This window comes from Rhincodon typus, chromosome 26 (genome assembly GCF_021869965.1).
Source record: "Rhincodon typus isolate 14 chromosome 26, sRhiTyp1.1, whole genome shotgun sequence".
In the NCBI taxonomy this organism is placed as follows: domain Eukaryota; kingdom Metazoa; phylum Chordata; class Chondrichthyes; order Orectolobiformes; family Rhincodontidae; genus Rhincodon; species Rhincodon typus.
The window spans coordinates 1,669,804-1,695,766 of record NC_063357.1 but is presented as its reverse complement, the minus strand read 5'-3'; the positions used below and the strand labels follow the sequence as shown (position 1 = coordinate 1,695,766).

Sequence of the window (25,963 nt, the reverse complement as noted above, 5' to 3'; positions counted from 1 at the left end):
CAGTACTGCAGAAGAGGCCTCACTAATGTCCTGTACAACCTCAACATGACTCCCCAACACCTATACTCAGGACTGAGCAATGGAGGCAAGCATGCCAAACGACTTTTTAACCATCCTGTCTATATGTGATGCAAACTTCAAAGACTGGAATGGATCTTACTTCCCATACACTGGGCCTTCTGGGTATGTTTGAGACCCATTGTAAACAGAGCCGCAGTGACAGATCTGTTCCTCTTTCTCACCTCATAGCTGTCCGTGTAACTGCAGTTTTGACTTGGATCAGACTAAAACAGTATTAAATTATGTTACGTTAAAAGGAAAAATGTCTTGCATTTCTGTGGCGTGTTTCAAAACCACGGGGTATCTCAAAGCACCTTGCAGCCAATGAATTAATTCAGAAGTGTGGGTTCAGCTGTAATGTAGAAAGTGCTGCTGCCAATTGCACACAGCAAGATCCCACAAACTGTGATGTGATACCAAGCGGCTGAAAAAATGGCTGTATCAGTTATGTGCCCATCTTTTCATTTTTCGCTGCTGTTTATGGGAGCTTGCTGTACACATTAGCAGCTGTACTTCCTGCAATTGTGATTGTTTTCAAAATGTACTTTGTTTGTTGTAAAGTGGTACATCCTGAGCTTGTGGAAGGTGCTAAGAAAATGCACGTTTTTGCTCATTTTTCATCCAATCACAGATCAGTGACTTTTTGTTCAACCAATTGAAAGTGACAGAGGGAAACGAGACCCTCAGCTTTCCTGCTGTGTTTGGCAATGTACGAATTTTTCTGCTTCTCAAGCCTCTTTGTTATTTTTCTGATCCTCAAGGGTCCCCAACGAGTTTGTTATTTCTGTCCATTTTGGAAAATTGCTTGGAGGCAATGGCTCATTGTGTGTTAGATGGGTTCTACAGGTTGCAGAACTTTCCAGTGAGATTATTGTTCGTTAATGGGAAGAGCGATTTGGCTCGTTTACAGAACTGTTAAGGAAAGTTCCAAGCCCTATTGGAGGCTCTGTCAAAAGATGGTGGTTCTCTGAGCTAATTTCCTGGGGATTCAATCAACTGTTAAACAGTAGCCAGAAATCTTGTCTTTTCTATAGTTCCTAGTAACAATTTGACTAGAACTGTATTGTGAAATGGAGGGAGGTATTCAGATTCAAAATAGGAATGTGTGGATTTTATTTTCTCTTTATTCACTCATGGATATGGATATCGCTGGCTGGTCAGCATGCACTGTCTCTAGTTCATAGAATCAAAGAATCCCTACAGTGTGTAAGCAAGCCATTCAGCCCATTGAGTCCACACTGACCCTCCAAAGAGTGCTTTGAGCATTAGTGGTGAAGGGAGTGGATGTTGAAGCTGGTGGTTGGAGTGCCAGAGGATTGGCCTGCTTTAGGGGTCCTGGATTATACTGACTGTGTATTGACTGAGGTTTGGTAGCTGAAATCCTCAACAATAACTTGCTTAGATCCAGGGTCGACCTTTCAGGAGGATGCTGCAACAATTTTGCACCTTGTGCTGTCAATCACCTCACCTCAAGCCACTGCTGCCTGTGGCGTAATTCACATCGAGTCCTGTTTACCTGCCACCCCTGTGCCCACTGACCCACATTGGCTCCTGATCTGGCAGTTTTTAAAGACATTCTCATCCTTGTTTTCAAACCCCATCATTGCCTCTTCCCTCCCTACCTCTCCCATCCCTCTGGTCCTCTGAGATATCTGCACCCATCCAGCCTCTTATGACTCCCTGTTTTCAATCTTTCAAGGCTGTCTCTTCAGCTACCAAGACCCTAAACTCTGGAACTCCCACTCTAAACCTCTCCACTTTTCTCTCCTTCTCGGAGTTGCTTCTCAGTATCTCCTTATGTAGCTTTCTAGAAACACTCCTATAAAGTACCTGCAGAAATTTGACTGGGTTAGCAATGGAAAGTGCTCATATTGAGTTTGTGGACTCTGTAGGGCCTGTCCTTCTTCACAGGTGTTGGGTTTCTCAATGGATCTGCTGTGATACAAACCCTTTGATGTACCTGGCCAGGGAATCTCAACCTGAAACTTTACTCTTGACTAAGACCAAGCCTTTTCTACCTGGAGCATCTTCTATTGCTGCTCTTAGGATTGGGCTGAGGCAACATCTGCTTTCTCCCACCAACTGGACATTGCAGCCTCAGGTACTACAGGAGAAGTACAATACAGCAATCAGGAATGAGTCCCCTGGCAGGGAAGGAAGGTAGAATTGGCCAGAGTCATAGAATTGTGCAGCACCGAAATAGACCATTTGGTCCAACTTCTCCATCCCAACCAGATATCCTACATTAATCTAGTCCCATTTCCTTAATTGAAACCTGTTGCTTATTTAGGAAGGCACAATTAGACTCCATAGCGATGTCCCTATTAGCCAATAGCAGCTGCCTGATCTCTCACATGGGGAATGGCCACAGAAGGAGCAGAGAGGTGAACGTAGTTACATCATCCTCTGGTCAGTCCCTATTGAGAATAACTGTTCAGGTCTGCGTCATGTATCTCAGGAAGGAGAAATTGGCCATGGAAAAAGACCAGAACAGGTTTGTAAGAATGATAACAGGGCTGTCAGGGTTAAATTGTGAGGACAGGTTGTATAGATTAGATGTGTATACTCAATGAGCAGATGCAAAGTGGTTATGTTGTGCTTTGCAGTTACGCTGTATCAGACAACTCGTACCGCTCGATGAGGTCAGAACGGAAAGACCAGTGCATCCTCATCTCTGGCGAGAGTGGAGCTGGTAAAACAGAAGCTTCGAAGAAGATCCTTCAGTACTATGCAGTGACATGTCCAGCCAGTGTGAGGGTGGAGGAAGTACGTGACAGGCTGCTACAGTCTAACCCGGTGCTGGAGGTAAGTAGACTCACCCTGGGATCCGTTGCACTGTTGGATACAGCATGTGGATGGAAGGTTCTGGATACTGTGTCACTGTGAAGCTCCACAAGGCCAGTACCTGATCATTGTGGACTAACACTGAACCTGCATTAGAAAGAGAGCTCTGATACTGCGTCAGTCCTTCAGAGGGTGAAACGGTGAAAGGTGTCCAGTCATTGTGCTGCCTGTGCAGAGACCTGATCTGGTGTCTTGGCTGAACACGGCTGACATTTTGGTCACTTGCCTCTCGCCTCTCCTCAGGATGAGGAGTTGTCATGGCGAATAAAAGGTCATTGCTCTGAGGTATTAACTCTGTTTCTGTCTCTATGGAAGCTGCCTGACCTACTGGGTTTTTTCAGATTTCCATCACCCGCATACCTTACTGTTGGGTTTGAAAGTACTTTTGAATCCAAAGATGAGAGTGATTGGGATCTTTCAAAGGCCCTGATTGTACCTTGTTAGTTTTCACAGATTTGTTTGTTGCTTTGCTGAAAGATTTACAAGTGAGGGCCTTCTGCCCACAGAGCTCAGCAATCCTCGTTTTGTGTCTTTCAGGCTTTTGGAAATGCAAAAACCCTCCGCAATGACAATTCCAGCCGCTTTGGCAAGTATATGGATATCCAGTTTGATTTCCGGGTAAGTCCGAGCAATGTCCCAAAGCTGACATCCCTCCAATCAGAGGCTGTTAATGTTCTAGAGTCAGTGAGCAGCACAGTCGATAGAATTGACTTTTCCCTGAGATGAGGGACTTATTTTTCAAAGTTTCCACATGTTTTGATTCCTTTTTGCAGCCTACCCTTGTTCAGTCCAGCGCAGCCATCTTTCCCCGCGACTCTGCTGGAGATGCAAATGGAGTGACTTGCTGGACCTGCTGGTAACTTGGTGTTGTTTGTGTTTTATAGGGGGCACCAGTGGGTGGTCACATCCTCAACTACCTGCTGGAGAAATCCCGAGTTGTCCACCAGAACCATGGCGAGAGGAATTTTCACATTTTTTACCAACTGATCGATGGAGGTGATGAGGATCTAATGAGGAGACTGGGGCTGGAACGTAATGCCCAGAGCTACCAGTATCTAGTCAAAGTAAGGAGGGAGGTAGTGAGGGCCAGAGTGCAACCAGAAACAGCACTGTCCTAGGGATTTATTGACCTCAGCACCTTCCTCAGTTGGTGAGAGAATGAGCCGTGGCCTCAGCTGCATCCTACTGGAAACCATGTGGATGATTGTAAAGAACAGTCCCTGATACAGGGCAGTGTTGTGTGTACACTGTGTCCAGGTTTATACCTGGTCAGTTAGTCCATCTGTCTGTCAAGGCCATGGGAAGTGATGCATCTGTTGATGCCTAATCTCTGGCTGGGCACCAGGGAGGAGACAACGCCAGTGGGAAAACAAGATCGAACATTTAGGTGGGGTTGTGAAATGTGAAAGCAAATTTCCCATCAGAAATTATTCCTAATGGGCACACTTTGTGGAATCAGTTTCAGCTGTGCCTCACTGTAGAGTCCATTGAAAGGTATTGTCATCCAGTCAGTGGTTGGAAGGAATGATGTGGGTGACAGTAATCTTTTTGCTGACAATGTACTGGTTCTGTCTTTCAGGGTCATTGTGCGAAGGTCAGTTCCATCAATGATAGGCACGATTGGAAAACTGTGTACAAAGCACTGACCATCATCGATTTCAGCAGCACAGACATCGAGGTGAGTTGTGGGGCTGTACCTGGGATCTCTCCCTGATCTCAGACACTGATCTGGAGTGAAATGTATTTAGCATAGTGCCTGGTCCCAGTCTTGGGTTTGAATTTTGGCACAATAACCTAGGCTTCTATGATGTGTACTGAACACTGGTGCTGGACGAGAAACCCTGAGAATTATACACGATACACAGCGCAGAAAGAGCTGTGTTGGTATCTATGCAGCACTCTAGCCTGGTCCCATCTTTTCTCACTTCAGTCATTCCCTGTGGTCTGAGTCCCACACTCTCCCTGCTCTCTTTGTAAAAGTTGCTGGAGTTCCCTTTTTTGATTTCTTGGTGACTATCTCATATTATGTCCACTTTCCAACGTGAGGAAGCACTCTCCTCACATCCATTACCATCAAAACCCTTCCCAATGTTACAGACCTCTATTTGAATTGAAATGGCCCCCACCCCCAGCACAGACACTCTCCTTTATACCAATTGTATAGTGTGGTCATCACAAAGAAGCGAATTGCTTAGTTTGAATACCATTTGAGGATGGTGGCTGTCACCCCGGTATGGCCCTTGAAAACCTACAGGCAAAGAATTTGAAATCTCTGTGACAGCTCCATCAAAGACCGGCAGCTCAATGGGATCGATTCTGGGAGGGGGCAAGGGTAATGGTATCCCCTCCCTCCCATTCCTTTCCCAAATCCCTCACCACAAAGGCACAGGCTCGGTGAGGAAGCTACAATCTCACAGGGGCTCCCCAGGTGCCTGTCAACTAAGATCCCGAACAGAGTTATACACAGACCAAGTCTGAAGGTGTGTTTCAGTCCTGGTAAAAGTTTCCCTTCCTAGGTTAGTGAGAGTTGGGAGATGTATTTGTTAAATATCTACACAGGAACCATATTTACTGGGATTGTTTGGGAGGCATTCTAGACTACAATTACAACAGGGCAGGAGACAGTAGTGCTTTCTGAAGTGAGGGTCACAGCCTGGTACAAGTCTCGCTATCACTGACTGTCATCCCTGGACACAGTCTGCAGCCCAGACATTGGCAAAAGTGGGGCATCTCACTGCATAACCAGGGAGGGACAGAGGGCATGAAGCAAGGTGAGGCTACAGGAAGGGTGGGTGATGGGGGAGTAAGGGCAGAGAGGTAGGGAGGGAGAGTAGGGATCAAGTTGAGGGAGGGGGAAGGACGGGGATGGGGGGTAAGGTGTGGAGAAGTGGGGATGGAGGGAGAAGGAGCTTGCTGTACCTTTGCTGAACCTGTTCTCTTTGCTTCTGTCCTATCCAACAGGAGCTGCTGAGTGTTGTGGCCAGTGTTCTGCACTTGGGCAATTTACAATGCTCCTCAGACGATGATGGAAATGTGGTCATTACCGGAGAAAACCAGATCAGACTCCTCTCCCGGGTCAGTCATACCCTGTGCTGGCAAACTGCTTCCTGCTTGGGACACGTTGGTCCTCAAACTCCCCTCACACTCTCTATCCTCTCGCTGTCTTCCACCCATCCTCCTTCCCCTCTCCATTCCCTCGCACTCTCCCTCACACTCCTCAGTGTGAAGTCTTGCTCTCTAATCCATTAGCCAATGACAGTTTCTCCCATTTGATCCACAATGAATGATGACATTTCAGTATAAAAGGCACTTTGTTCTTCTTTACTTTGGGATCTTTGTGATGTGGAGCGCTAGTTAATTATTAATAAACTGCTCAATTAATTTTCCTTATCAACAAAACAAACCACTCACTCACAAACCAAAAGCAAAATACTTGCAAATTCTAAAAATTTGAAATAAAAACAGAAATTGCTGGAGAAACTCAGCAGATCTGGAAACCTCTGTGGAGAGAAATCAGAGTTAAAGTTTTGAGTCTGGAGTCATTCTGGACCCTGCTTCTTCCCCCTCGCAACCCTTGCCAGCCATGTACCACTAACCTCCAACCCTGTGTAGCTGCCTCTCCCCAGGGCCCTCCGTTGTGGCGCGGGCAGGGGGTGCTCTATTATGTTGAACTTTGACATTGGATGAAGGTTTTGTTTTGCTCCTGTTCTCAGCTCCTGCAGGTTCCTGGCACTGTACTGCGAGAGGCTCTCTCTCACAAGAAAATCATCGCCAAAGGGGAAGAGGTAGGTCTGTCTCTTCACTCACATGTCCCTCCACTGAAGCTAATAGACACAGTACCCCAGATGCAATGTCCTAGTGTCAGTAAACACACAGCAAGATGGTTATGGTCTACTTAGAGCAAGCCTTAGTAGTGCGCACTCTCTCTCTCTCTCTCTCTCTCTCGCGCTCGCGCTTGCTGTCTCTCTCTCGTGCTCTCGCTGTATCTATCTACCCAAGTTCCTCTGCTGAGGGAGATTCCAGGACAGTGGGAAATCCAGAGCATTCTGGATGATGGGAAGAATGTCTTCACATCGAGGGGAGTGGAAATCTGGAACTCCGTCTCGCTCGTAGACAAAAAGATGGAGGTGAATTGTAAATTTAAAACTGGGATGGTTGGATTGTTGTAAGATTGAGGGATACAGAACCTTGCTGAGTAAATGGAGTTGGGATCAATGTCAGCTTTGATCTGAGAAGATGATTAAACAGATTCAAAGGACAAGTGATCTCTTGCTGCTTGTGTGAATGTTCTAATCATTCTTTCTCATTGTTTCTCTTGTAGCTGATCAGTCCCCTGAATGTTGAGCAAGCTGCTTATGCACGCGACGCTCTCGCCAAAGCAATCTATGGCCGCACCTTCTCCTGGCTAGTCCAGAAGATCAACAAGTCTCTAGCCCACAGGGTAATGTTGGAGCAAAATTCGGGTGTAGACTGTGGGAGGCAGCTGTTTGTTGTATATCTAGGTCTGGTTCTGTTACTGTCAGTCCTGCAAGGAGCAGTGTGGTGAAAGGGCTGACTTGGACTGACCATGACTCTCTGACACACTGGGTACAAACTGGCATTTCGGTTAGCATCCCCAGATTCCAGACCTCTCCAGCTTTTATGCTTCTTCACCAACAAGCAGCTGTGAGCAATAGTTGACAATGTTACTAATCTAATCATCCCAAAAAGGAAGGTTTGGACATGACTGGAGACAGCTTGAGAGCCACAATTCTGGGGATAAACAGCTTGTCTACATGCTGTTTCAGGTGATGGATTGTTGTTAGAACCCAGCTGATTAGGGAAGGTTATCTGTCCATCCTAACCCAGCTTGGGCCGCAATGGGACTCCAGACACTACCACAACCTGGTCAACTCTCAACGGACCCTAGGTCGTTTCAAACTCTGGAATGAATCCTGCAAACAAAGAAATATGGGGCGGTGATGGCTTGGTGGTATTATCCCTGGACTTTTATTACAGAGACCCAGGTAATGTTCTGCAGACCCAGGTTCAAATTCTGCCATGGCAAATAGTGGAATCTGAATTCAATAAAAATCTAGAATTAAGAGTCTAATGATGACCATGAATCCATTGACAATTGTCGGGGAAAAACCCATCTCGTTCACTAATGTCCTTTAGGGAAGGAAACAGCTATCCTTACTTGGTCTGGGCTACAGGTGACTCCAGACCCACAGCAATGTGGTTGACAGTTAACTGTCCTCTGGGCAATTAGGGATGGGCAATAAATGGTGGCTCAGCCAGAGATAGCCACATCCCATGAATCAAAAAAGAAAATCATGGCAGTAGAAAGAAATTCGAAACAAAATCAGAAATTGCTGAAAAAACTGAACAGGGTTTGGCTGCATCTGTGGAGAGAAAGCAGAGTTAACGTTTCAGGTCCAGTGACCATTCTTCAGAAAGAAATTATTTGTTTTTCATTCTTTTGGAACACTAGTAATGGAATTTGAAGTGAAAACTGAGCAAGTCTGACAACATCTGGAGAGAGAAACAGGGTTAACATTTCAGGTCCAAAATGACTCTGCTTTAAAACTGCAATGGAGGCAGATAGATGGTGGGCTTTATAAACTTGTACTTTTCCAACAGTAATTTTTTCCATCCCCCTCTTCCAGTTAAAAGAGGAAGGTGAGAGTTGCCAGGATTGGTGTGTTTGGTAACTTACAGCAGTAGTTGAGATGGATCGTTCAAAGTAAGACGTCATGAAAGTTCCAGGAATATTGAGTCATCGAACCATTAGCTGAATTCAGAAATTATTCCAGTCTGATTTCTCTGTGATTGAGTTTGTCTTTATTTAGTATGTAGGATTTTAATTTTTGAACCCTCTATTTTGTAGGACTCCACATATTCTGCTCGCAATAGACCCAATGTCATCGGGTTGCTAGATATTTACGGATTTGAGGTGTTCCAACACAACAGGTAACTCTTTTTTAAAGACTGTGGTTAGAATCCCTCTGGAGTAATTGGTTTCAGTTTTGAACTCCATATCTCGGGAAAGGCATATTAGCCTTGAAGGGACATAGCCAGAATTTTCTGGAATGTTACTAGGACTAAAAAGGGTTTACTTCTGAAGGCAGGTTATGTAGACTAGGCTGAGAATGCCTTACATTTAGAAGATTTAAGGAGGTGAGTTGATGGATGTGATTAACGTGAGTGAAGGGATTCATTCAGTAGGGTGGATTGAGAGTTGGTATGTTTGGGGGTGAGAGAGTGGGGAAAGAAGAAAAGGGTTCTGAGCGAGGGAGTATAATTGGAATTCAGCCAATTAGGAGTGATACCAGGAAGTGTTTGTTCACATGAGGATAATGAATATCTAGAATTCTTTTCCCCCAAAATGTTGTGGATATTGACGCTGAATTGAAAATTTTAAAGGATTCCTGTTGGTAAGAGTATTGAGGGCTATGGCACTAATGTGGCCAAGTGGAGTTGATGTACAGGGGAGCCTTGAGGGATTGAATGCGTGTACCTTACTGACTTGCTCAGAGACTGACTTTTGACAGCAGATGGCAAAGCTTCCACTTGGTGTTCCTAGAGCTTCTCAGGATTAGACTTAGTGACACCTGTTTTTTCAGCAATTTGTTGGAAGGTTGTGAAAAACAAAAGACTTGGAGATATCAAGAAGAGAAGCCCACCAGCTGGCACCTTTGCCATTTGCATGTGTTCCGGTGATTTGGGAGAATACAATCACAAATGCCATAGTCCCCTCAATGGTACAGCTTCCAAATATGTCATCACTTATCAATCAGATGTGACCTCATTGGCTCAGTCATATTTGTGGGCTAGGGGATGTCACACATGGCAGAGATTTTCAATGGGGAGGTAGCCACAACAAGCAGATCAGTGGAGCAGGTGAAGCTCCCTTTCAGGGATACCTGCGACTGGGACATAAAAGCCCTGATCCTGATACAGTCACTGACCAGCGACAGCTCCTGTGGCAGACAGTGGCTTCAGCAGCTCAGCAACAGACACCAATACTCGGACCTGTCAACGACACCCATTCCCCAGGCACAACAGCAACACCATGCAATAAGCAAAGCTCCTTTATGCCAGCTTGGTTGAATGTGGCCTTAATGTCAAGGACTATCACTCTCACCTCACCTCTGGAGTTCAGCTCTTTTGTCCATGGTTGAACCAAGGCTGTAATGAGGTCAGGAGCTGAGTGGCCCTGGCGGAACCCAGACTGGGCGTCACTGAGCAGGTTATTGCTGAGCAGGTGCTGCTTGATAGCACTGTTACTGATACCTTCCATCACTTTACTGATGATCGAGAGGAGACTGATGGGGTGATAATTGGCTGGGTTGGATTTGTCCTGCTTTTTATGTATGGGATATATCTGGGCAACTTTCTACGTTGCCAGGTAGATGCCAGTGTTGTAACTGTAACTGGAAGAGCTTGACTAGGGGAGCAGCAAGTTCTGGAGCACAAGCCTTCAGTACTATTGCCAGAATGTTTCAGGGCCCATAGCTTTTGCAAGTATCCAGTGCTTCCAACTGTTTTTTGACATCACGTGGAGTGAATTGAATTGGCTGAAGGCTAGTATCTGTGATGCTGGGGACCACTAGAGGAGTTTGAGACGTAAAACTTTAGCCTTCTCTTTTGCACTGATGTGCTGGGCTCTTCCATCATAGAGGATGGGGATATTTGTGGAGCCACCTCCTCCAGTGAGTTGTTTAACTGTTCACCACCATTCGCACCTGGATGTGGCAGGGCTGCAGAGCTTAGATCTGATCCGTTGATTGTGGGATCACTTAGCTATGTCTATTAGCTGTTTATGCTGTTTGGTGTGCAAGTAGTCCTGTTTGGTGGCTTCACCCAGGTTGACCCCTCCTCCTCAGGTATGCCTGGTGCTGCTCCTGGCATGCCCTCCTGCACTCTCCATTGAACCAGGGTTGATCCCCTGTCCTGATGGTAACGGTTGAATGGGGGTTAAGCCAGGCCATGAGGTTACAGATTGTGCTGGAGCACAGTTCTGCTGTTGTTGATGGCCCACAGCGCCTTGTGGATGCCCAGTCTTGAGTTGCTAGATCTGTTCAAAGTGTGTCGCATTTAGCACTGTGATAATACCACACAACATGATGGAGGTTATTCTCAATGTGAAGACAGGACTTTGTCTCCACAAGGACTGTGTGGTGGTCGCTCTTACCGATCCTGTCATGGACAGATGCATCTGCAGCCGGCAGATTGGTAAGGATGAGGTCAAGTACTTTTCTCTCCTCTTGTTTGTTCCCTCACCACCTGCTGCAGACTCAGTCTAGCAGCTATGTCCTTTGGGACCTGACCAGCTCAATCTGTAGTACTGCTGCCTAGTCACTGTTGGTGATGGACATTGAAACCCCCACCCAGAGTACATTCTTGCCCTTGCCACCCTCAGTGCTTCCTCTAAGTGTTGTTCAACACAGAAGAATACAGATTTGTGAGTACTGATGATACAAGTATTCAGCAGGAAGTTTCCTTGCCTATGTTTAACCTGAAGCCATGAGAGTCAAAGCTTAGGACTCCCACGGCAACTCCCTCTGACTGTGTATCCCACTGTGCTGTCACCTCTTCTGGGTCTGTCCTGGGACAGGATATATCCAGGGATGGTGATGGTGGTGTCTGGGACATTGTCTATAAGGTATGATTCTGTGAGTATGACTATGTCAGGCTCCGACAGTTCTGCCACTGTTAGCACCAGCCCCCAGGAGTTAGTAAAGAAGGTTTTGCTGGGCAGTTTCTGCCAAAGTTGTTTCTGGTGCCTAGTGAATGCCAGGTGATCCATCTGGTTTTATTTCTTTATTGAGACCTTGTAGTGATTGATACAACTGAGTGACTGGCACTGCCATTTCAGAGGGCTGTTAATAATGAACCATATTGCAGTGGCTCTGGAGTCAGACCGGGTAAGGACGGTGGTCTTTTTCTCCAAAGAACATGCGTGAACCAGGAGGATTTTTCCGACAATTGACAGTGGGTTCCAGGTCATTATTAGACTTTCGATTCCAGATTTTTATTAAATTTGACTTCCACCATCTGTCCCCAGGACATTGCCTCGGGCTCTGGATTCCTAGTCCAGTGGCAATACCAGTGAGTTATCAGCTCCCCAATGTTGTCTCCTCCTGTGATAAGGGAGTCTCTGCCTGTCAATGCCAGACCACACAGATCCTGAGCAATTAGAATTGAGAACAATGTTCCAAACAAGAGTTATTGAGTAATCCACTTGGGAATGGAGGACACTTTCCCTTTAGTGAAGGTAATCTGTTGCTCTCTCACAGTCTGACTTTAGAAAGTCTGACTTCAGTCCCTCCCCAGAGGAAGAGTTTTTGACATGGCTGGGATGTTTAGACAAGTCCAAATCCTCTCTCTCACTATACGTGTTCTCTCTGCAGTTTCGAACAGTTCTGCATCAACTACTGCAATGAGAAATTACAGCAACTATTCATCGAACTGACACTGAAATCGGAGCAGGAGGAATATGAGGCAGAAGGAATTGCGGTACAGTAACAGCAGACTTAACTGGGCCAATCAGTAACAGTGATTCCAGGGATAAGGGTTAATTTTAAGACCAGTTTGAATAAACTGGGTGGCATTCTCTCTACATAGAAAATTAGCAGATTAAAGGGATTCAATAGGACAGATGGAGAGAAATAGAACTCTCCACATCAGTGGAAACTGAACAAGTGGGTGTAAATTTAATGAGAAAGTTTCTCAACAATAAGGTTAGATATTAAGAGCCTGTAGATTTTAAGCATTTTGAGCTTTGCTTTTGTTGGTTTGTGATTTCATGGGATGGTGTGTTTCCTATCCTGACTGCCTGGCTTCTTTCATTTTGAATTTCTTTTCCTGTGTTTCCAGTGGGAGCCTGTTCAGTATTTTAACAACAAAATCATCTGCGACTTAGTTGAGGAGAAGCACAAGGGAATCATCTCCATCTTGGTGAGGATGTTGAATGTTTGGTTTATAGTTTTAAATTCAGTTTTTTTGGTCTTGACATAACCGCTCCTACCACTGTATGCCAGTGCTAAAGCCAGTAGCTACCCCTCCCGTCACACCGAGTCTTCACCCAACACAGGAGCAGCGTTCTAAAAGCTTGTGATTTCAAATAAACCTGTTGGACTATAATAAAAACTAAAAGAACTGAGGATGCTGTAAATCAGGAACAAAAACAAAGTTGCTGGAAAAGCTCAGCAGGTCTGGCAGTATCTGTGAAGGAGAAAACGGAGTTAACGTTTCGGGTCAATTCTGAGGAAGGGTCACTGGACCCGGAACGTTAACTCCGTTTTCTCCTTCACAGATGCTGCCAGACCTGCTGAGCTTTTCCAGCAACTTTGTTTTTGCTCCTGTTGGACTATAACCTGGTGTGTGACTTCTGACAAAAGTATTCAAACAGAATAACAGAAAAGTGCCATTTTCTTCTGAATTACTGTACAACCCACGCCCCACCCCCATTACTGTACCTATTTATTGTTGTGGAGTCTTGCTTTGTCACTGATTTCCTCTCTGATCTTTGTCCTAGGATGAAGAATGTTTGCGTCCTGGAGATGCAACAGATTTAACCTTCCTGGAGAAGCTGGAAGAGACAGTTGGGAAACATCCTCATTTTGTAACGTGAGTAGACTCCATCCTACCTGCACTCCAACACTTCTCATTCAATGTGTCATCACTTTGATTGCCTCCTGCCCCTCACTCCACTCAGTAGTTGTCCTGAGACTAGACAGAGGATGTGGTGAGGTTATTGCATTAGCAATCCGGAAGCTCAGGTTAATGTTCTTGGCACTCAGATTTGAATCCAACCAGGGCAGTTGGTGGAATTTGAATTCATTATAAATCTGGAACCAAGAGTTTAACAATTATTGGAAAAACCCATCTGGTTCACTAATGTCCTTTAGGAAAGGAAATCTGCTATTCTTACCTAGTCTGGCCTATATGTGACTCCAGACCCACAACAATGTGGTTGATTCTTAACTGTCCTCTGGGCAATTAGGAATGGGCAATAAATGTTGGCCAAGCTAGTGAATAATGGAAGCTTCTATCATTTGTGAAATGCTTGGACTCAAATAGGAGTCCAAAAGGATTTGGAGCTAATGTTCAAAGTCACTTTGACAGTCACTGCAATCGTCAGTCAGTAATTCTACTGGCCTTGGGCACACTGGCTTGCTCATTTTGCTTTTCCCACTTCACTGACTCTGCCTCAGCCCAGTCTCCAGCAACGTTGTGAATCAGAGCTGAGGCATAATCTGTTTGGATAGACAAGTGAGTGAGGAAAAGGCTATGCATGGAGGCTGAAAGGGTTAATCGATTCGTCTTGTAGGATTGGAAAATGGATAGAGCAAAATACATTGAGAATGAAACACTGCTACAGAAATACCATCTAGTCCAGGGGAGAGAGCTTACAAGGGTGTTGGAGATTTACAGATGAATTCCCAATTATCATGCCTGCAGTAAGAGACCTGCAAATTTTATTAATCTGTTGGGAAAATAAATCAATTCCTTTCTTTCCACATCTCTACATTTCCTGTTCTCCCCCAACGTCTCCTCTTCTCTCTTCCTTTCTTTTCACTTTTTCTCTCTTTCTATCTATCTATATCTTTTACCCCATTTTCTTTCTCATTTTTCACTATATCTCTCCTGTTTCTTCATTTGTCTATCGTTTTGGCTAATAATAGTTCCTCTTGTTCTTAGACACAAGTTGGCGGATCAGAAAACCCGGAAGACGCTGGTGAGGGAGGAGTTCAGACTGTTGCATTACGCTGGGGAGGTCAATTACAATGTGACAGGTAGGCACCCCCCAGCCCCAAGGCTTGGTCCCTGGGCCTCCCACTCTTGGCTCTGTCACTTGGCCCCTCCACCGACTCCCCGACCCCTTGCTCATTGTGCCCGCCTTCCCTGTCCTTCTTGAACAGAGCTGCTTTCCAGTCTGTTGGAACCTTTCTGGAGTTGGGAAAATTTTAGAAGATTTAAAGCCAAGGCATTTGGTAGTTCATTGGTGACCTCTTTTATAAGATTCTCGGACAAATTCCATCAGGACCCAGCGACTTGTCTGCCCACAGTTTGTTTAGTACCTCTTCCCTAGTGATTGTAATTTCACCAAGGTCCTCTCCCTCTTCCACCTCCTGACTTACAGCTATTACTAGAATATCTTTTGTATCCTTGATCGTGAAGACAGAAGCAAAATAAAAACAGAAAATGCAGGAAAATCTCAGCGGGTCTGGCAACATCTGTGGAGAAAAATCAGAGTTAACATTTCTCTGACTTCTCTGAAACGTTAACTCTGATTTTTCTCCATAGATGCTGCCAGACCTATTGAGATTTTCCACTGATTTGTTTTTGTTTCAGATTTCCAACATCCACAGTTCTTTCGTTATTTTTCTTGTACAGAAGCAAAATATTTGTTTATTTCATCCACTGTTTCCTAATTATCTGCTGTTAATGTTCATCTGCAGGATTCTTGGACAAGAACAATGATTTACTCTTCAGGAATTTGAAAGAGGTGAGTTTCAGAAAAGCTTATATATGACAGCTGGGATTAAAATGTTCCCAGTCAATTCAGTTTGGAAACGAGAACATCTCGAGTGATTCATCCTCGAATAAACCTCATCAAAACAAATCTGCAGTTCTCACTTAAAGAATATCGTGAGCTAAATATAAGGTTCTTATCAGATTAAATGTTCAGTTATATCTGCATTCGAATCTACATTCCCTGTAAGCTATGTGCACGCATATCCACTCCAGTGTTCTACATTTGGGAAGGCAATGGCCTAGAGGTATTATCTCTAGGCTATTAATCCAGAAACTCAGCTAATGTTCTGGGGACCAGGTTCAAATCCGGCCATGGCAGATGGTGGAATTTGAATTTGATAACAAATCTGGAATTTAGACTCGAATGATGACCATGAAACCATTGTCAATTGTTGGGAAAACCCATCTGGTTCATTAATGTCCTTAAGGGAAGGAAACTGTCACGCTTATGTGGCCTGTCCTACATGTGACTCCAGACCACCAGCAATGTGGTTAACTCTTAACTGCTCTCTGGGCAATTAGGGATGGGCAATAAATGCTGGCTCCATGAAAACAAGACTCACCAATTGGCATTCTGGCAGTTGCTGCTGCATACAGGCCTCTGAGACAATGGCAACCCAGAAAAAGATGAGAGGGGACACTGAGTAGAAGGTGTTCTTTCTCCTGTTCTGTGTTGTGTTCACCGTATCCCCTAGGGAGTAAGTGATACCCACTCCAGAGACTGTCACCAATGATCCAGAGAAAGAGTTCCTTATTAAATCTTTGGGCGATTGAGCATAGAAACCAAGAAGCACCAGCCAACCTCTCTGTCTGTCTTTGCCCAGTACCATCCCCGCTGATGTCTATTTTGTCTCTGCCCAGTACCATCCGCGCTGATGTTTATTCTGTCCTTTCCAGGCAATGTGTGAGTCTGGCAATGAGATTCTGCAACAGTGCTTCGAGCGAGGAGAACTGGATGACAAGAAGAGACCAGAAACTGTAAGGAGCTGAGAAACAGTGACCCTCCAGGAGGAAGCACGCCTGTTCCCTACCCCCACCTGGCTCCTGCCAAACCACCACACGTCACCCCCTGACTTCCTAAAGTGCCTGAAACTCAGTCCTTGAGTTAGCTCCTCTGCCGGATCACCTGTGTGTGGGCAGCCTGTACCTCACCCTGGGTGACAGCAGTCGGGATGGGGCTGGGCCAGTGCATACTTGGCTGGGTTTGGCGGATGCGTATGTGGCTATTTCCTTCCCAGCTGGTGGATTGTTCTCATGGGTGACTGACTGACAGTGGGAGAGGGGCGGTGTAGGTCTGGGAGGTGTCTCTTCCTTTTAGATGCATTGTGAAAAACCAGGGCAATGAATTAGAATTCTGTGTCTACTTCCATGTAACCTTCCTATCTCTGTTCTCCATCGATATTTGGAATAGACCAGATCAGAGCAATGTCTATCAAATTCTATTTCAACCGTCAGGCATTCAGATAATGGTGTTATTGACCAATCACAGTGGTTGATCTCGATCATGAATCTACAACAGACCCAGCCCTGAGATGAGTTTAAGTGACTAATGGAAAGGGGTAATGGGAGATACCAACTCTGTTCCCTCTCGGGCTCCACGCACTACACATCCTCTCCAGTTATTCAAACACTGGACCATATATGTTCATTAAGTCAGGGCTATGCCAGTGCTCACCTGGGAGACCTCCACTGTTTCAGTAATATTTTGTTTTCCTGGTTGACTTATCTTGTCTGTGCTTGTCTCTGTCTCCCTTGACACAGGCAGCAACTCAGTTCAAGAACAGCCTGATGAAACTCATGGAGATCCTAATGTCGAAGGAGCCATCATACGTGCGCTGTATAAAGCCCAATGATGCAAAGCAATCAGGTACCTCCTTCTATTGCCTCTGTCTTCCACATTCCCCATCCAACTCCACCTCACCACCTCACTTCACCTTTCTGCCTCTCGACCCTTCCCACTGATTTCTCCCTCCTCACTCATGTCTAATAGCAAAGAGCACTCTGAGGTCATTAGCCGTATCTTCAGAATAAGAAGTGAAAATCAATTAAAAGCGAATTTCAAAGTGTATTGTAAATTGACACCATTCCTCTGTGGTGATGGTTGAGTTTTTCCCTTTCTCCAGGAAGATTCGATGAAGTTCTGATCAGACACCAAGTGAAGTATCTGGGTCTCATGGAGAATCTGCGTGTGCGGAGAGCTGGGTTTGCCTATCGAAGGAAATACGAAGTCTTCTTGCAAAGGTATGTGCAACATGGCAAATGCTTCTTCCACAAGAAAAACATGATCGAGTGAGAGAAAATTACCAGACCCTCAAAATCGGGCCATTTTTACATGATTCATTCTTACTTGTAACGTCAATGTGACTGCACAAGCCAACATTTATTTCCTGTTCTGAACTGAACTTCAACTGAGAGAGTTGTGAGGTTGTGTAAGACTCGACTGCATTGCTGTGGAGTCACACACAGGCCAGACCAGATTAGGACGGCAGTAATCTGGTCATTACTGAGACAGACAGGTTCGTAGAGTCATACAGCATGGAAGGTTTCCTGAACTGAACTAGTCCCATTTGCCTGCATTTGGCCCATATCTCTCTAAACCTTTCCTATTCATGTCTTTTAAATGTTGTAACTGTACCTGCATCCACCACTTCCTATGGCAGCTCGTTCCATATACACACCACCCCCTATGTGACAAAGGTCCCTTTTAAATTTTTCTCCTCTCACCTTAAACGTATGCCCTTTAGTTTTCCCTGTACAATTAAAGTGCATGGAATTGAGGATTTTACAATCACTGCGAGTTTAATAGTCTTTCTCACAATTCCAGACTTTGTTAGTGAAATTTCAATCCCACCGACTGAGTGATGGGATTTGAACCCATGTCTACAGAACATTGAGCTGGCCTCCAGGGTTACTGTAATACGAATAAAACACTGCAGCTGCTGGAAATCTGAAATAAAATCAAAGTGTTGGTGAAACTCAGCAGGTCTGGCAGCATCTGTGAATAGAAAAACAGAGTTAACGTTTGAAGTTTGGGTCCCCACCACCTCCCCCAACCATTGGTTATTCACTGGGCTGGGAGAACAGAACCTGAGCATCACTGATAAAAGACACATTTTGTCAAAGCTCATCATCTTACCTCATCAGGACAATTCACAAGAATACCAATATAGGGGGAGAGCTTATCATTTATGTAATATGAGCTGGTAATGGGTGCATCTGGAGTATATTCAATCTGAATAAGTGTGAGATGATGAACTTGGGCAGGTCGTACAAAGCAAAGGAAGATGTGATGAACAGTAGGATCCTGGTGTGCACATCCACCAGTCTGTTACGGTAAGTGGGACAGACGGAGAAAGTGGTTTAGGCAGCATATGGGATCGTTGCCTTTAATAGAGATCAGGGAGATTATGCTGGAACTTTGTAAAATGCCACCTAGGTCTCAGCAAGAGGATTGTGTGTAGCTCTGGAATCCATGTTATACAAGGAATGCGATTGCACTGGAGAGGGTGCAGAAGAGATGTTACCGGGGCTGGAGAATTCAGTTATGAAGAGAGATTGAACAGACTGGGGTTGTTTCCTTGGATAGGAGGAGACTGAGAGGGAACATGATTGAGACGTATCAAATTATGAAGGGCATAGCCAGGAAGGAACTTTTCCCCCTGGGGGAGGGATCAATGACCAGGGACATGAATTGAAGGTAAATGGCGGAAGGTTGAGGAGTGTTATGAGAAGAATTGCTTTTCACCCAGAGAGTAGTGGGAATTTGCCTGTGAGGGTGAGAGGGGCAGAAAACTTCGTCACATTTAAGAGTATTTAGTTGTACACCTGTGATGCCAAGGCGTACAAAGCTATGGACCAACTGCTGGGAAATGGGATTAAAATAGTTTGGTTGTCTTTGACTGGCACAGACTCGAGGCTGAAGGACATTTCTATGTACTACCAATCTCTATGATTCTATTTATTCTGGCATTTATTGTGACAATGCCTCTGAAAGTTGAAGTCCAGTTAGCAAACAATTGGCACGCTTCTCCCATACAGTATAAAATGTTAGTTTCCCCTTTAAATTGGCAATTTTGTGAATGATCCTGATGATTGTAAGATGAATAGACTCAACAGATCTTTTTCAGCAATATTCTGGGAGCATGGAGTAAACTTACCCTGTGCTGTCCTTGTCCTTGTCCTTGGATTGATTGACGGGGGACAGTGTAGTGGGAGCTTTACTCTGTATCTAACCCCTTTCTGTCCTGTCCTGGGAGTGTTTGACAGGGGACAATGTAGAGGAAGCTTTGCTCTCAGCTTAAGTGTAGAGCAAGCTTTACTCAATACCTAACCCTGTACTGTCTGTATGCTAGCAGTGTTTGGTCAGGACTGTCTGGAATGACTTTTATTCTCTGTACAGACAGTTGCGATTCTGACATGTTCTATCACAGATTGTGATAGGTTTATAGCTCAGAGTGATACAGATCAAAGCCCCAGTACAGAATCGACTGGGTTTAAATGGTGGGACTTAAAAGAAGTTCGCTCTCTCCAGCAGCAGGATCATTGAATACTCGTTTCTATCACTAGGTACAAATCCCTCTGTCCTGAAACCTGGCCCAATTGGAAAGGTCCTCTTTCCGAAGGGGTGTCTACTTTGGTGCAACATCTTGGATACAAGCCGGAAGATTACAAGTTGGGCAGGTACATCAGACTCCTGCGAGTCACACTGATCAGAGCAAGAACTGTATAAACTAAACTCAACTAGTTTCACAAGATACTGACTGCCTTGGAGAACTGTGTCCCAGCGAGTGTCGGCCCCTTCGGGGACTGTGTCCCAGCGAGTGTCGGCCCCTTCGGGGACTGTGTCCCAGCGAGTGTCGGCATCACATGTCTGCTGTGGGTCATGACAATCTGAAGTGTTGCGAACTGTGCTGGACATCCTCAGTTCGGATCTTGTGTGGGAGGATGGTCCACATTGAAGCAGATGACAGTGGTCTGGTGCAGACCCTCCTGTGGTGACGTCTCAGATGGAGATAGATGTTAATTAGCCCTGAATACTGGATTATGATAGTATCCATCCCACTGTACCCCTGAGGCACGGTTGGGAGTTCCATCAAAAACACACCTATGATTTCTGGCTAGTTTTGTGTTTTTTTTGGGAGGCAGGGTGTTGCTGTGTGAGGAGACCTGCACAATATAAGAAATTTCTGCCTCTGCTACACAATGAGTTGTTCCTCTGATTTTCCTCCTATTTTTTAGGACGAAGATTTTTATTCGTTTCCCAAAGACTTTATTTGCCACTGAAGATGCTTTTGAGATTCAGAAACACACGATTGGTAAGTGTCCCGGGAGTGTTATGGAACCAGGGTGACATGAGGATATGATGGGAATTGAAGGGGCAACTGAGGATTCGATTGGTCTGTGTCGAGTTGTGGAGCTGCATTTACTGACATTGATTCAACTCAGCATCTGTTTGAGCCTGAGAAATGTTTCCATTGCTCGGATTTATATTGGGAGACAGCTGGAGATTGGTGTGTGGGCTTAAGGATTCTGATCTGTTTATTGAATTCCTGTCTTTCCTCAGCCACAAAGATCCAGGCAGAGTGGCGAGGATTCCATCAACGACAGAAGTATCAGAAGATACGATCATCAGGTAACCTGCTCATTCATCAAACCAAGGAGTCAAACTGGACAGTGATATCATCATTAAAGCCACCAGTATAAAGATATAAATATCCCAGTGCGAGTGAGTGTGCAAGTGTGTGTGTGTGAAAGGCTCTAGTATGAGTGAGTGAGTGTATAAAAGATGCAGGATATTGTAAGACGCTATGGCCTGAGTGAACTCCATCATTACACGTGATCAACCTGAATTTTGTTCTCTGTTGTTGGCTTTAATTGGGTTGCTGGTATTCCTGGTAAGGACCATTAGTGATTTGCAGACTGATGGTGATGGGTGTGTGACCAGCTGCTGGGGTGAGATTCTTGGGTTTTCTGCTGTGACTCAGTTTTGATCTTGTTATTTCTGAAGCAATCACTATCCAGTCGTGGTGGAGAGGGGAATTGGGCCGTAGGATTGCCAGGCGCCGCAAAAATGCAGCTCTGACCATTCGCAGGTGAGTGACCTGTCAGCCCACATCTAGCTTCCCTTCACCCCCACCCCACATACAACATGTTATCTTATTTTGGTTGTTATTGTATCTATTAGCACACACAGGATTGTTCAGTAAGTGCTGTCTAATTATAGAATCATTATTTTCATTCATGGGACATGGCTGTTACTGGCTAGCCAGCATTTATTGCCCAACCCGAGCTGTCCTTGAACTGAGTGGCTTGTTAGACCATTTCAGAGGGCAGGTAGGAGTCACCTATATTGCTGTGGGTCTGGAGTCACATGTAGGCCAGACCAGGTGAGGACAACAGATTTCCTTCCCTGAAGGATATTAGTGTGAGCCAGATGGGTTTTTTCCGACAATCAACAATGGTTTCATGGTTAACAGTAAATTCTTAATTCGTGATTTTTTAAATTGAAATCAAATTCCCAATCATCTACCGTGCTGGGATTTGAACCTGGGTTCCCAGACCATTGGGTGAGTTTCTGGATTAATAGTCTGGCGATAATACCACTATCACATCTAAGAGTTGATATTTTGAGTCTTTGAAGTATGAACTGGTTGAGTACACTGTCCATTGCAAACACTGAAATAATCTTTTGGAATCTGATTTTTTTATGCCCTGTGTAAACATTCTGAGAACCTCTGTGTGCATTTGACTGTGTGATTGTGAGAGATAGTTTGGGAGGCAAGGCAAGGGGAGAGTGATACAGGAGCTGCAATTGGTCCCTAATCTTTAAACTAGAGTCTATCTCACCGTCCACCTGTGTTGCCTGCTCCATCTTCAGCTGTACCCTCTTTGCTAATTCAATGAGAATGAGCTTCTGTGTGTTTTCCGTCTCAGGTTTATCAGGGGGTTCATCTACCGACACAAGCCACGCTGTCCAGAAAATGAGTACTTCCTGGATTACGTCCGATATTCGTTCCTGATGAAGTTGAAACGCAACTTGCCAAAGAATGTTGTGGATAAGTCCTGGCCAGTCCCACCTCCAGCACTCTCTGAGGTAAGCTGACCTGTCCTGAGCTGTCTGTGATTGGACTACAACATACATTTGAATAAGAGGAGGCTACTGAGCCCCTCCCAGCCTCTTCCATGTCAGCCAGTCACATCACAGCAGCTCATGGAGTTTGAGATAACACAGTGTGGAGCTGGAGGAACACAGCAGGCCAAGCAGCATCAGAGGAGCAGGAAAGCTGACATTTTGGGTTGAGACCCTTCTTCAGAAAATCCAGCATCGTTAGTTCTTACTACCTCTGAGCTCATAGAGGTTTTTTGTCTTAGTTTCATAATCCTCTCACAAACAAAAACCATACAATTCAAGGTTAAAGTGGTCAGTTATCCCCCCAACTGTTTTGGTGAAGAACTAGATTTGTTGTATTTCTTTAAACACCTCTTCCCCGTCCCTTGTACCCACCCCGCAAAAAAAGCCTTTTGATTTGTGCTGAGTGCCGAGGGATTGGGCTGTAGTCACAGAGACTGTGATCTGTCCCTGGAGTGATGATGCTTGAGGCACAACAGGAATACGTCCATCAGTTTGCTGTGTCAGAGGGAGACACTGATAGTGAGGGCCGGACACAATCTGAGGCTCAGAATGGTCCCAATTGGACAGTTACAAAACTGCCAACTCGAGTAAAAATACAAGAATTCCTTATGCACTCAGTAGTGATCACACTTCAGAAGCACTTCATTGACTGTAAAGCACTTTGGGATTGAAGGTGTAATGTGTCAGGTTCTATAACAATGCAGGTCTTTTTTTAACCATATACTCCTGTATTATGTTTCAGGCCTCCGAACTGCTCAGAGATCTGAATATGCAGAACATGGTTCAGTCCTACTGCAAGAGGATTACTCAGGAGTGGAAACAGCAGGTAGAGAATAAAGCAGAATTATTCTCATAACATGTGAATGTTCTGAAATCAGACTTGCCCAACAAACCTTCTGGTTCTGACATTCTCAGGATGTGGATGTCACTGCCAGGATTTATCGCTTATCTCTAATTGTGCTGCTTTCCTTTATTCATTCACGGGATGATGGTGTTGCTGGCTAGGCAGCATTTATTGTCCATCCCTAATTGCCCAGAGGGCAGTTACGAGTCAACCACATTGCTGTGGGTCTGGAGTCACATGTAGGTCAGATGGGTTTTTCCCAACAATCGATAATGGATTCATGGTCATCATTAGATTCTTAATTCCGGGTATTTATTGAACTCAAATTCCACCATCTGCTGTGGCGGGATTCGAACCCGGGTCCCCAGAACATTATCTGGGTTTCTGGATTAATAGTCCAGTGATGATACCACTAGGCCATTGCCTCCCCCACTTTGAACCATTCAGTGACCTCCCAGGGTAGTTAAGTGCCTTGGGCAATAGCAAGTGGTCTGTCCAGTTTCATTCCTTCGAACAGACCTTGTAGTAATTTTGATACAACTGAGTGGCTTGCTGGCCATTTCAGAGGGCAGTTAAGAGTCAGCCACATTTCTGTGGGTCTGAAGTCACATGTAGGCTAGACCAGATTAGGATGGCAGATTTTCCCTTCCTGAAAGGACATTAGTGAACCAGATGGGTTTTTATGATAATTTATGATTGTTTCATGGTCATCATTAAACTAGCTTTATAAATATGTTATTTTGTTAATTAAATGGAAATTCTATCATCTGATGGATAGGATTTGAACACATGTGCCTGAAGCATTACCCTGGCTCTCTGGCTTATCGGTCCTGATCCCCCTGCCCCAAAAAAACACCTGTCCATCAGGACAAAGGAACCTGTTTGTTTGGCACTACATTCACAAGCATCCACTCCCTCCACTACCAACACTCAGTAGCAGCAGTGTGTACTATCTACAAGATGCACTGCAGAAATTCACCAAAGATCCTCAGACAGCACCTTCCAAACCCACAACCATTCCCATTAGAAGGACAAGGGCAGCAGATTCACGGGAACACCATGCCCTGCAAGTTCCCCGTCGGTCTCTGTGGGTCAAAATCCTGGAATTTCATCCCTAAGGTCATTGTAGATCTGTCTGAAGCACAAGGACTGCAGTAGTTCAAGAAGGCAGCTCACACCTACTTTCTCAAGGGGCAGTTAGGGATGGGCAGTAATTGCTGGCCTAGCCAGTGAAGCCCAAATCTCTCCAATTAGTGAAAAAAGGACATCAGTGTTAGTTTGGGGCTAGAGTCCTGTATGGGTCCTGACCAGATGGACACAGCCACTTTTCTTCCCTAATGGAATATTAATGAACTGATTGATTGGAGTTTTACAACAATCTGACAGCAGTCACCACTGACTCTAGCTTTTATTTCCTTCTTTTTCAATGGAGCTAGCCCCATGCCTGTAATGTAGAAATAGGAACAGGAGGACATTCAGCCCCTTGAGCCTGCCCCATCATTCAGCATGATCATGGCTGATCATTGAGCTCAATGCCATAATCCCACCTCCCTCCTAATCTCCCGTGATCCCTTTAATCATGAGCTGTTCCCACCTCCTTCTCGAAAACACAATATTTTGGCTTCAGCAGCTTTTTGTGGCAGTGAATTCTACAGGCTCACCACTATCTGCATGAAGAAATTTTTATTGAGGGGAAGTTGAGGAAGTCCATTTGGCCCCTCAAGCCTGCTCTGGTGGGATTTGAACTTTGGCTTAATGATCCAGGAGCACATCCAGTTCACTCCCATGGTCAGGAAACATAACTAAATAAAAACCGAAAGAACTGCGGATGCTGTTAATCAGGAAACGGACGACCTGGCTGCTCACAGGCACCATCTGGTGGCTGCCCATGGAACTGCAGTGGTATCAGACGCTGAGTTACAAAGTCTTTAGCAATTTCTATTTTGTTGCTGAAAAAGCTCAGCAGGCCTGGTAGCATCTGTGAAGAGAAATCAGAGTTAATGTTTCAGGTTGAGTGACCGTTCCTCAAAACACCCCAGTACTTTAACTCCTCCCAATTCCTACAGACAAAGGGGTGGCCATGGGTACCCGCGTGGGCCCAAGCTATGCCTGCCTCTTCCGAGGATATGTGGAACAATCCCTCTTCCGCAGCTACACTGGCCCCATCCCCCACCTCTTCCTCCGTTATATCGATGACTGTATCGGCGCTACCTTGTGCTCCTACGAGGAGCTCGAACAATTCATCCACTTCACTAACACCTTCCACCCCAACCTTAAGTTTACCTGGACCATCTCCAATATTGCCCTCACCTTCCTGGACAACCACCTGGAAACCAATATCTATTTCAAGCCTACTGACTCCCACAGCTACCTGGAATACACCTCCTCTCACCCACCTTCCTGCAAGAATGCCTTCCCCTATTCCCAATTCCTTCACCTCCGCCGCATCTGCTCCCGAGATGAGGCATTCCAGTCCCGGACATCCCAGATGTCCCCGTTTTTCAAGGACCACAATTTCCCCTCCACAGTGGTCGAAAACGCCCTCAACCGCATCTCTC

At 45.2% G+C, this 25,963-nt stretch overlaps 1 protein-coding gene across 4 annotated transcripts in view; it reads left to right on the top strand.

Annotated features, from left to right (window-relative positions):
• LOC109921683 (unconventional myosin-Ic) overlaps window positions 1-25,963 on the top strand; it is a 120,623-nt gene that overhangs the window by 79,020 nt on the left and 15,640 nt on the right. For all 4 annotated transcript variants that reach the window (XM_048612419.1, XM_048612420.1, XM_048612418.1 and 1 more), the window contains 22 exons: window positions 2,667-2,865; window positions 3,442-3,522; window positions 3,789-3,968; window positions 4,484-4,582; window positions 5,866-5,979; window positions 6,618-6,689; window positions 7,226-7,345; window positions 8,774-8,856; window positions 12,300-12,405; window positions 12,766-12,846; window positions 13,427-13,518; window positions 14,593-14,687; window positions 15,354-15,400; window positions 16,327-16,407; window positions 17,191-17,296; window positions 17,553-17,670; window positions 19,996-20,109; window positions 20,668-20,744; window positions 20,993-21,061; window positions 21,437-21,521; window positions 22,363-22,522; window positions 23,304-23,387. In XM_048612419.1, coding sequence (XP_048468376.1) covers window positions 2,667-2,865; window positions 3,442-3,522; window positions 3,789-3,968; window positions 4,484-4,582; window positions 5,866-5,979; window positions 6,618-6,689; window positions 7,226-7,345; window positions 8,774-8,856; window positions 12,300-12,405; window positions 12,766-12,846; window positions 13,427-13,518; window positions 14,593-14,687; window positions 15,354-15,400; window positions 16,327-16,407; window positions 17,191-17,296; window positions 17,553-17,670; window positions 19,996-20,109; window positions 20,668-20,744; window positions 20,993-21,061; window positions 21,437-21,521; window positions 22,363-22,522; window positions 23,304-23,387 — 2,263 coding nt within the window. The remainder of the gene's footprint in view (window positions 1-2,666; window positions 2,866-3,441; window positions 3,523-3,788; window positions 3,969-4,483; window positions 4,583-5,865; window positions 5,980-6,617; window positions 6,690-7,225; window positions 7,346-8,773; window positions 8,857-12,299; window positions 12,406-12,765; window positions 12,847-13,426; window positions 13,519-14,592; window positions 14,688-15,353; window positions 15,401-16,326; window positions 16,408-17,190; window positions 17,297-17,552; window positions 17,671-19,995; window positions 20,110-20,667; window positions 20,745-20,992; window positions 21,062-21,436; window positions 21,522-22,362; window positions 22,523-23,303; window positions 23,388-25,963) is intronic.